General features: G+C 45.7%; 1 protein-coding gene across 1 annotated transcript in view; it reads left to right on the top strand.

The window, feature by feature from the left end:
* Positions 1 to 1100: 1100 nt before the first annotated feature.
* Positions 1101 to 12345, top strand: part of LOC142295459 (uncharacterized) — a 56558-nt gene continuing 45313 nt past the window's right edge. Inside the window, exon 1 of the mRNA XM_075338559.1 lies at positions 1101 to 1288. Within this exon, the coding sequence (XP_075194674.1) occupies positions 1278 to 1288 (11 nt within the window). The 5' untranslated portion in view covers positions 1101 to 1277. The remainder of the gene's footprint in view (positions 1289 to 12345) is intronic.

Here is a 12345-nt window from a genome sequence, read left to right as displayed (position 1 = left end):
CAGCGTCACTGAACCGCCGCCCAGTAGAAAAGGAGGGGAGGAGATGAGCGCCCGTAACATGCCATCCACCTCCTTTCTTCCTCCTTTTCCGGTGGACGGAGGTAAGGAGATGTTTGTCGTTCCAGCGGCGTCACACATAGCGATGTGTGCTGCTGCTGGAACGACAAACAACATCGTACCTGCAGCAGCACCAATATTATGGAAATGAACGACGTGTCAACGAGCAGCGATTTTGCACGTTTTTGCACTCGTCGATCGTCGCTCATTTGTTTTACACGCTGCGATGTCGCTACCGGCGCCGGCTGTGCGTCACTAACGACGTGACTCCGATGATATATCGGCAGCGATGTCGCAGCGTGTAAAGTACCCCTTAGACTTAGGGAAGGCTCTAGCTACAATATGTATCAGCACTTGCCAGTGTTTAGCACCATGCTGAAAATTTGTACCCTCATCCATGTCCCTTTTCACATGACATACTCTATCGATACCCTGTTTCTGGCCCTCTGTATGGCTGCACTTTTATAAAGTATCAAACCATCATCCTCAAGAAGCTTCCAGAAGACCTGGTGTTCTAGAAGTTAATGCAGCAATCAGGGGATTTCCAGCTTCCAGGGTCTCTCCTTCTTTCAGGACCCTCTCAGATGTTGCAGGAAAGTTCAAGTTCTATGACCATGGGTAATAATGAATATCTCTATTTTAAGCATTAACACTAAATTGGCTATGTAGATATGGCATTTTGTCAGTATAGGCAGGGAGGGAACTGAGGGATCGAAGAAGACAGACGGGAAAAGAACTTCTAAATAACAATGTGTTAACAAACTCACATGGCTGCCATGTCTAATGTATTATTTACATGGGACTGTATATACATGGTGCTTACCTAATTCCTTTATGTTTAGATATTGGCTATACAGATACAATATATTGTAAGGTCACGAGAATAGAATTTGCACACGTCCTAGTGACTAATATTAATAATGGATGTATGATTTTTTTTTTTACCTATTTCCTATTACTACCACGCACAGGTGACAATGCCGAAAGCCTGAATAGACAAAAGAGGAATTCATTGATAAAAAGACACATGGATCTCTGGACAGCGGAAATGACGACATGTTACTAAGTAACAGATATTGTCCCTGGGGAAACTAGATCCATGGAGTCTTCCTAAACATCCCACTGTCACCGCACAATGCCGGCAGCACTGGGTCCGCTATGGTGAGCACAAAGAACAAAGAAGTTCTGCAAATGAGAGCTACACAGTGAAGGAAGGAGACATGTCAGAAAGGTAAGAAAGCAGGACCAGACGTTCTGTCTTATTTCTCTACCATCAATTCAGAAAGCAAATGAAAGACAATCTACAGTTACGGGATTAAGTGTCTTATTCAGAGACCTGAACAGCTGATAAAGGCTGAAATGAACAGAAAAAATTGTCTCTTTAATTGAATGTTGGATCTAATTAAATTAACCTTAAACTTTAGATGGCGGCTTATTTAGGAGAGTTTTTATATGAGCAGATTTAAGTGCCTTTGGAAATAGATTGAAATCATTTCTTCAATTCAAGCACCATTTAGAAGTCCTTGGAATGAAGTTTTTATTTTACAGCTAAATCTATTTTGTATGGCCGGGCCCTGAGAGCAGCATTATCCCTAATAACGGCTAATTGCTCCCTGGAATGTAAAAATACAATGTTATCATTTTGAGCTATGCAATTCCATTACCTCTCCTTCAGAATAGCCTTGAAATAATGTAACATTAAATGCTTGTAATAAAATCTGCATTATGTCGGATTTTACACCAAATGCACAACAGAACCATACGTTGCCCTGTAATTGTGTGATCCTTGTGTAACGGGGTGCCAGGGGTGCCTCCGGCCTTGTAGTCGTGGCCCTCGGTATCAGGCTTACCCCTGGTTCCACCGTCACTATGGGGACAGGAGCTGACTTGGTGGGGCAGAGTGTGGTCGTGGTGCAGATGTTGTCCGGCGCACAAACACTCTTCAGGCAGGGTACAATGCGATGAACAAACATTCTTTTATTCTTCACAGTTAAAAGTCCAGACAAAGCAATCCGGTCAGCAATAAATCTGGCAGATGACAATTCCTGTGGAGCTGGGAACACCCTGACCAAACGTCACCTCGGGTGGGGATATGCCCTCCGTACTCTACTTCCTTCGGGCACCCACTATTCAGCCAAGCATACACCGGACCCACACCGGCAGAATAGGCTCTGAGGTTACGTCCACCTCCTTCTCTCCGGTGTCCCCTGCTGTTCTGCTCACACACTCTGCCCGACGTGCACACACTGCTGTCCCGGATGCTACTTCTCACAAAGTCCCGAACAAAGCCATAAAGGTGCTGAGACGCTTTCTTAGCTGGGGGAAGCCTGTCCTTGCGTCCCCTCCAGTGGTGATGTGCCTGACTACTCCACTTCGCCCGGCTCCCACTGCTGGCTACCCACAGTCCGGACCCACACCGGACTGCTTCACACTATGAGGTTCCGCTCGCTCCTTTTCTCACCGGCTTCCCTGATTTCCAGCTCCCTTCTTTCTTTCTTGCTTTCTGCCCACTCAGCTCCACACTCTGCCCCGGCTCTGCTGCTCCGCTCCTGTCCCCGAGACAACTGCTCCCTTGATCTAATCTTTTCCTCACACCCTTGCTCTCTCCTCCCCTTGTCTCTGCCGGCTCCTCCTCTCCACTGTGGTGACAGCCGTCCCACCCGGCCACTAGGGGTACCCTAACACAATGCACATGCACATACAAATAAAACATTTTTATTAATAACATTTCCGGGTTAACTATGCTCCCTTTTGCAGGGGGTCTGCTCACCCACTGCATACCTCCCCTCTTAAAACCCGAGCCTCCCGGCAAGGCTCTTAAACACATAAACACATAAAAACCTTTTGGGTCAGTCCTCAACAGCGGCACCAGTACAGCGGCGCTCCTTCTTTTGAGGGGCGCTTGATGGCGCAGCAGCGCTCCCGGTCTCTGGATAGCGCCCGGAGGCTCAACAGCGCTCCCGGTCTTTGCTGAAGGTGCCCGGAGGCTTCAAGAGCGCTCCCGGTCTTTGCTGGAGGTGCCCGGAGGCTTCAAGAGCGCTCCCGGTCTTTGCTGGAGGGCAACAGGCCCGTCAACGTTAAAGACACTTCTGCCGGCTAAACGGCGCCGGACTTAAACAACAGATCAGCAGTGGTGACTTACTCTGGGGGCCAGGCCCGCTTCCATTCTTCCGCTTGAGCCTGGATGTATGCCCCCAGCGATTGTCCCGGCTGCCGACGGATCCTCTGGAAGGACACAGGGGCGTAGGGTGGCTCCACGGGCGCAGCTGCTGCAGCTCCTCTCGGTGGTGAAGGTGTCCCTGCCCCTGACAATCTTGCTGGTAACGGCGGCGGTGTCAATGCTGAGGCTGGAGGAAGTGGAGGCGGGTCTTCGTTTCCCGCTTTTAAACGGACTCCACCCCCAGCCCCACGCATCATCTTGACTCCTCCGCTGAGGTACTTCTTTTTCCTTTTCTTCGTCTTCAATGCCCTGGAGCTGGCGCCTCCCCTCTTTGGGCGGAGTACTCTGTCCTTTTTCTTCGGCGCCGGCCAGCCCCAGGCTCTTCTTTTGGCGCCAATTCTGCGCGCGCTTGCTGTATCCTCACAGACAACGGCCATCTTGCCGCCATCTTGTGCCCGGTCCTTCACCTCAGGCACTGTTTCTTCTTCCCACCATGGGACTGTAAATCTTCGCTGGGAGTCCGGATCAGGGGCCCTTGGCACCACTTGGTCTCCATCTTCTTGGAGCGGGTCCCCTTGCATACGATCCGGATCCTGCCGACTACGCCACATGTAACGGGGTGCCAGGGGTGCCTCCGGCCTTGTAGTCGTGGCCCTCGGTATCAAGCTTACCCCTGGTTCCACCGTCACTATGGGGACAGGAGCTGACTTGGTGGGGCAGAGTGTGGTCGTGGTGCAGATGTTGTCCGGCGCACAAACACTCTTCAGGCAGGGTACAATGCGATGAACAAACATTCTTTTATTCTTCACAGTTAAAAGTCCAGACAAAGCAATCCGGTCAGCAATAAATCTGGCAGATGACAATTCCTGTGGAGCTGGGAACACCCTGACCAAACGTCACCTCGGGTGGGGATATGCCCTCCGTACTCTACTTCCTTCGGGCACCCACTATTCAGCCAAGCATACACCGGACCCACACCGGCAGAATAGGCTCTGAGGTTACGTCCACCTCCTTCTCTCCGGTGTCCCCTGCTGTTCTGCTCACACACTCTGCCCGACGTGCACACACTGCTGTCCCGGATGCTACTTCTCACAAAGTCCCGAACAAAGCCATAAAGGTGCTGAGACGCTTTCTTAGCTGGGGGAAGCCTGTCCTTGCGTCCCCTCCAGTGGTGATGTGCCTGACTACTCCACTTCGCCCGGCTCCCACTGCTGGCTACCCACAGTCCGGACCCACACCGGACTGCTTCACACTATGAGGTTCCGCTCGCTCCTTTTCTCACCGGCTTCCCTGATTTCCAGCTCCCTTCTTTCTTTCTTGCTTTCTGCCCACTCAGCTCCACACTCTGCCCCGGCTCTGCTGCTCCGCTCCTGTCCCCGAGACAACTGCTCCCTTGATCTAATCTTTTCCTCACACCCTTGCTCTCTCCTCCCCTTGTCTCTGCCGGCTCCTCCTCTCCACTGTGGTGACAGCCGTCCCACCCGGCCACTAGGGGTACCCTAACACAATGCACATGCACATACAAATAAAACATTTTTATTAATAACATTTCCGGGTTAACTATGCTCCCTTTTGCAGGGGGTCTGCTCACCCACTGCACTTGAATGCAATCACTATCACTTGTTGTAAAGCCTATATCATACGGCATATAACCGCAATGGAGGCAGATTATGGTACAGTCATTCTCCATATTTCTTTACTCCAGAAGCATCCAGCTATAAAATGTAGACTTGCAAGGAGTGAATGAAATTTTATCTGTATTATTTGCATAGGTTAGTAGACCTTCACTTTAAAAGAGGACGCTTATGAAAAATGCATGCTGCAGTACGGACAGAAACTATTGTATTGCTGTAGTGAAGACAGTCAAGTATTTATCACTTTATACTGCCAAAGGAAGTCTAAAAGACTAGAAAATTCCGGCAGACATAAAAAAAGAAAATATGGGAACCTTTCAAGCATGAGTAGTATGTAGTTGTGGTGTATTTATTTATATACTCACTTATAGAGCGCTATTAATTCCACAGCGCTTTACAGGCGTGATCATCACTGTCCCCATTGGGGCTCATGCTCTAAATGTGACTAGAACAAGTAGGCTTGTAAATTACTCAGAGTAGTAGGGTCTATTCCAGTTAGATTTTTGGATAAAGGCTCTGGTCTGGTTCCTTTTCTGGTTGTACAAACATGTGAGGGCTGCAGCCAATCACTCACTGTAGCAGTGACACAGTGGTCACATGACCTCCCCCACAGAAGAGAAAGCAAGGAGGAGTGAGAAGCCCAGCACCAACAGGAGAATTGGGGGTTCTTGGTAGTTGACTGTTGAGTATATATCTATTTTTTGTTGGTGGTTGGGGGAGGAATGAGAGGGGGGTTGTGTACTAAGCTGCTTTCAAAGATACTGTGTTGTGGATGACGCCTTTAAGATAGATCACATGGCCGATCATTTTCTAGACTTCCTTTCAGCAATAAGATTGAGAAACAACATTTTCAACATCTCCTCAGCCAGACATGGCTGCTTAAATATAACAAAAAAAAAAACACAGACCAGCACCTCCTAACAAAATAAAGCAAGTGTGAACAGGTGCAAGCTGCTATATCTGCATAATATAGAAAAAAGAATATGGCAGCACGCTGTAATTCCAAGATATATGCAGGTAAGAAAATAGAACAACAGTAGTATCCAGGCCTGAGTCCAGAAAAGGCACCTAGTGTATGTAGAACTAGAGTTGAAAGCAGCTAGCAGCATAAAACACTTCTGTCAAGGAGCCAAAATCAGTACAAAAGAAAGAAAAAAAGCCACTGGGCGTATCAGTCTACAAGAGGGTGCACCACATGGTTTGCTTAAGGCCCAGTCACACTAAACAACTTACCAGCGATCCCAACAATGATACAACCTGATAGGGATCGCTGGTAAGTTGCTAGGAGGTCGCTGGTGAGATGTCACACTTAGCGACGCTCTAGCGATCCCACCAGCAACCTGACCTGGCAGGGATCGCTGGAGCGTCGCTACACGTGGAAGCATGCTTCGCTTGGTAACTAAGGTAAATATCGGGTAACCAACACGATATTTACCTTGGTTACCAGCGCACACGGCTTAGCACTGGCTCCCTGCACACCTAGCCACAGTACACATCGGGTTAATTACCCGATGTGTACTCTGCTACGTGTGCAGGCAGCAGGGAGCCGGCCTCTGCGGACGCTGGTAACCACGGTAAACATCGGGTAACCAAGAAGCCCTTACCTTGGTTACCCGATATTTACCTTCGTTACCAGCGTCCGCTGCTCTAAGCTGTCAGTGCCGGCTCCTGTTCACTGCACTCCTAGCCACAGTAAACATCGGGTTAATTACCCGATGTGTACTCCAGCTACGTGTGCAGAGAGCAGGGAGCCGGGACTGACAGCTGAGAGCGGCGGACGCTGGTAACGAAGGTAAATATTGGGTAACCAAGGTAAGGGCTTCTTGGTTACCCGATGTTTACCGTGGTTACCAGCGTCCGCAGATGCAGGCTCCCTGCTCACTGCACATTTAGTTGTTGCTCTGTCGCTGTCACACACAGCGATGTGTGCTTTACAGCGGGAAACCAACAACTAAAAAATGGCCCAGGACATTCAGCAACAACCAACGACCTCACAGCAGGGGCCAGGTTGTTGCTGGATGTCACACACAGCAACATCGCTAGCAAGTTGTGCCTCAGCAGCGATGTTGCTAACGATGTTGCTTAATGTGACGGTACCTTTAGATCACAAATGGCCATTCATGTGGGGCACCTTCTTGTAGACTGATACGCACAGTGGCTTTTTTTCCTTTCTTTTTTTATGAAGATATATGCAAACATTGAATATATGAGATTTGAACTGCATTACTACTAGAGTACATATATAAAAATGAAGGTACTTTGTGCTCAAACTGGCCAAGCTATGAGAACCCATCTGCAACGACAAGGCAAGCTTTCTTTGATATGACCATAACCTAATATCTAGGTGTCCAACTAGAAAAGGAAATCAAGAGACTAGCAGGGAACATTTGCAAAAGTACAGAGGAGAGGAGAAGGCCTGATCGGTGAGTATAGTTTTTTTTTCCAATTAATTTTAGGACCACTCTAAATTATAGAACAACCCTTATAAGCAACTCAGAAGAAAAGTTATACTATAAATTCCTATTATTGCCGTTTTCTTCCTGTGGTTTTGTAAAGTATTTTATTATTCATGTATAAAAATATCTAGTGGTATAAGAGAATAATAAAATATGCTGAGACTTTCTCATATACTTTGTGCTTTCTTGCCATTTTCATGATCTGTTTCTTGGCAGTGAATGGAAACATTCAGGTCTAGAATGCTTACAACAGTGGATAAAAAATTATATAAAAGAACTGAGAGTCTTTTAAATATTTTTTTTATTTGTACTGGCTAAGGCCTTCTTTCACACGTCTGTGCCTCCGGTATGTGTTTGGCAGTTTCTCACATACCGGAGACACGTACACACGTACACCTATGTATTCCTATGGTTTTGGACACACTTAAGTATTTGTGCACGGAATATGTGTCCGTTCCGTACTTACGTGTGTCCGTGTGTTTCTCACGCCGACATGTCCGTTTTCCCTCCGGCATCACGGGTGTCACACGGAACGCAAACGTGTCACACGTAATGCAAACAAACCACATGGATCTGTTCCGTGTGAAACGCACCGGAGAGAAGACGTGTCTGTGAGAAAAAAAAAAAAACTTTACTCACCTTCTCCAGCCCTCCTGTCTCTGCCGCTGCTGTCACTTGGTGCTGACCGCCGCTCATTATGCTCATTGAATATTCACTTCACTGCGACCGAAGATCAGTACCACGGACAGCGACGCAAGGGACAGGTGAGTAGAAAGTTCCCGTTCTCCGTGTGTTAACACAGATAACACACAGAGAACACACGTAGCCCATAAACACGGCTCACGGAGGGCAAAACGCACCTCTGACACGTCCGTGAAAAACGGGCGTGGTTTTTCACGAACGTGTGAAAGAGGCCTAACACGGTACAAAAATATATTTTACCTGTACAACAATGGATCAAGTCTACACAATTATTTGTGAGATGAACATCTTATACTGATTGTGATATATTGGGGGATATTCGGGCAGCACGGTGGCTCAGTGGTTAGCACTGCAGTCTTGCAGTGCTGGGGTCCTGGGTTCGAATCCCACCAAGGACAACATCTGCAAGGAGTTTGTATGTTCTCCCCGTGTTTGCGTGAGTTTCCTCCGGATTCTCCGGTTTCCTCCCACACTCCAAACACATACAAATAGGGATTTTAGATTGTGAGCCCCAATGGGGACAGTGTTCCTGATGTATGTAAAGCGCTGCGGAATATGTTAGTGCTATAAAAAAATAAAAATTAAAAAAAAAAGATATTTGCTAATAGAAATATGAGAGAATTCTCCCTAAAACTGAGCCATAATTTTAGCTTATAGTCAAGTATTAGCACCCTTGAAATTGTTTCAGAAAATGAAATATTTCTCCCAAAAAATTATTGCAATTACACGTTTTGTTCTACATATGTTTTTTTCCTTTGTGTGTATTGGAACAACACAAAACAGATAAAAAAGGCAAATTGGACATAATTTCCCACAAAACCCCAAAAATGGACAGGACAAAATTGTTGGCACCTTTCCATAATTGTGAGTAAACAATTTTGTTTTAAGCGTGTGATGCTCATTCAAAGTCACCTGTGGCAAGTAGCAAATATGGGCAATATGAAAATCACACCTGAAACCAGATAAAAAGAGGAGAAGTTAACTCAATCTTGCATTGAAGGTCTGTGTGTGCCACATTAAGCATGGAGAACAGAAAGAGGTAAAGAGAACTGTCTGAGGACTTGAGAACCTAAATTGTAGAGGTGTAAGAAGTTTCTTGATGGTTATATTATAGGAAGTGATTGATAGCAGTTATTTATTCCAAAGGGTGTGCAACAAAATATTAAGTTGAGAGTGCCAACACTTTTGTCAGGCTTATTTTTGGAGTTTTGTACAAAATTATGACCAATTTGCCTTTCTTTCAATGTTGTACACACAAAGGAAATTAAATTTGTGTATGACAAAACATATATAATTGCAATAATTTTCTGAGAGAAATACTTTGTTTTTTGGAATAATTTCAAGGGTACCATAACTGTACATGCCATGTGACCCATTTATTAAGGGTTTTAGTTACTAGACACTTTTTAGAAAGTTTCTAGAAAAGTGAAGGAATCTGTCAGGAGGTTTTTGCTATGTAATCTGAAGACAGCATGCTGTAGATGTTAAAATATAGAATTCAGGGATGCCTGTCTTGTCAAGATCCGATCAGTTGTTTATTTGCTGTTTGTTTAAGCAGCAGGACTTATCAATGCTCAAACTACAATGTCATGCACCCTACTCTGATTGGCACCTCACTGTCAATGTACAATCTCTATTGAGAGCCTGGTGTGGGAGGGACAGCTCTAGCAGCTCTGCTACATGCAAAATCTAAAAATTTTGACTGTGTCAGAACGGCTGCATCCAGTAATTTAAACTATACATCATTGGATTGAAAATCTGCATGCTGCTCTCGGATGAGGTAGCAAAAACACGCTGACAGATTTCCTTTAAGGCTAGAGTCACATGACCATATTTTTGGTATGAATGCGATCCAACAAAACATCAGAACACACTCAGACCAATGTTGCTCTATGAGGCTGTGGAATGTAAATCAGATTGCACTCGACCATGCAAGTCAAAGGACATCATTCTGATGACATCTGACTGTGGGCTAATTTTCCCAGACTGACAGAATGGAGAAGATGGAGACATTTTTTTTTCCTCCTCCACATCTGAAAAAATCAAACCACACTCCAAATCAACCAGAATCTGATCAGAGTGAGATTAGCATAATCGTCTGACCCTAACCTAAAGCGGGCTTTACACACTGCGATATCAGTCCCGATATCGCTAGTGTGGGTACCCGCCCCCATCTGTTGCGCGACACGGGCAAATCGCTGCCCGTGGCGCACAACATCGCCTAGACCTTACACATACTTACCTTCCTAGCGACGTCGCAGTGACCGGCGAACCGCCTCCTTTCTAAGGGGGCGTTCCGTGCGGCGTCACAGCGATGTCACTGAGCGGCCGCCTAATAGCAGCGGAGGGGCGGAGCTGAGTGGGACATAACATCCCGCCCACCTCCTTCCTTCCGCATAGCGGCCGGGAGGCAGGTAAGGAGAGCTTCCTCGTTCCTGCGGTGTCACAGGGAGCGATGTGTGCTGCCGCAGGAACGAGGAACAACCTCGTTACTGCTGCAGTAACAATATTTGAGAATGGACCCCCATGTCACCGATGAGCGATTTTGCATGTTTTTGCAACGATGCAAAATCGCTCATCGGTGTCACACGCAACGGCATCGCTAATGCGGCCGGATGTGCGGCACCAATTCTGTGACCCCAACGAGTTCACATTAGCGATGTCGTAGCGTGTAAAGCCCCCTTTAGAATGATTGTAAAATATAACAAATTTACATTTACTAAGGGGATGCTCTAGTTTTTTGGCTTAAAAGTGGTCTCTGAGTAAGTTACTGTAACTAATATTTGATGGAAAATTAGATTCCGAAGATTATCAACCAATGGGAACCACTGTGATTAATTTGTTGCATTTTAAAATTTTCTTGTCTATTTTATTTTAATTATTATATGAAATTAGTAAATCTGCCCTAATATAGCAATATTTCAATAAAGAGGAAAGACTTGTGCTGCTGGTACAGTATGGTTCACAGAAGATTGTCTACACAAGAACAATTTAAATAGAAAAGCTCCTGCTATGGGAAATATAAAGGTGGGTTTATCAGGACAATTACACAACCACTGATGAGTTACAAACAAGCTAATCGGTTGATTTTTAATTGCTGACCTCAATACTATGCGCACATTCAGTGATTGTGAGCATCATTGTTCTGTGCACATATTATATCATGTTATCAGCAGCCCATCACCTGTTTACATGATGCAATGTACTGCCAAGAATGATTTTTACGCTTGCGTTTTCTTTGCTTTCTGAGTTTTTACTGTTCTGTTTAGATGGACTGTTTGTCAGGAATGAGCATTCCTACGAGCACCCTTTCCCTGATTATTGGCTAGTCTAAATTGTCCTTAAAGCCCCCTTCACACGTCCGTGCTTTTGGTACGTATGTTGCAGTTTTTATATGTACTGGAAGCATGGACATACGCAGACCCGTTAAAATCAGTGCATCTGCTCACACATCAGTGATTACTCACTGACGTGTTTCCGTGCGGCGCACACTCGTGTCCGTGTATTCTGCACGGAGACAAGTCCATTTTTCTCCAGCATCACTGATGTCCCACGATGCTGTCTTCAGCCGCTGCTGTCTCCTGCTTCCAGGCCGGGTAATTATGTTCATACATATGCACTGCACAGCTGACCCAGAAGTAGATGCAGCGGGGAGACAGCGGTAGCCAGACAGCGCATCGTGGGAGATATCAGCACCACGGACAGCAGCAGTGGCAGGGACAGGTGAGTGTAAGTGTCTGATCTCCATGTATGATCATGGATAGGTCACAGAGATCACACACATGCCAAAATCATGGCACACAGAGGGACATACGTATCTTTCACACGTCAGTGAAAAATGTCTGTGTTTTTCACTGATGTGTGAAGGAGGACTAAGACTGATCAAGTTTTTAGCCTTTGATCTTAAAAAGAATATTTCTATTTACAGCAAAGAGAAATCTAGAAAAGGTTGAGGAAAATTAAACATATACATGAAAGATATGAAACTATTAATTAAAAAATTATTAAACCTTAGTTAAAAAGAACTCGTGATCCCAATTTTCTTCTCCAAACTAATGGCATATGTATAAAGTGCCTTAAGGCTGATTATTCCTGATATTGCTATTAGAATTTAATTTCCTTGTTTTAGAGAACACCAGTGCTTACATTTTATGCTAATGAGCAGCAAGGCAGCAGTATGGACACTGCCTGTCATGAGGGTCTCCTGTCCTGGGGAGACTTGTGACAAGTGTGGGATCTGAGCTCACATTATCTTGTCAGATTCTAGGTTTTTAATGTAGCCACTTTCTTTTGTTGCAGCAAAGTTTTTAACGAACTTTTCCTTGCAAGTAGTTCC

Source organism: Anomaloglossus baeobatrachus, chromosome 3 (assembly GCF_048569485.1).
Source record: "Anomaloglossus baeobatrachus isolate aAnoBae1 chromosome 3, aAnoBae1.hap1, whole genome shotgun sequence".
NCBI lineage: Eukaryota > Metazoa > Chordata > Amphibia > Anura > Aromobatidae > Anomaloglossus > Anomaloglossus baeobatrachus.
Note: the sequence above shows the minus strand (reverse complement) of the source record. Positions and strands in the feature narration are given on the sequence as shown.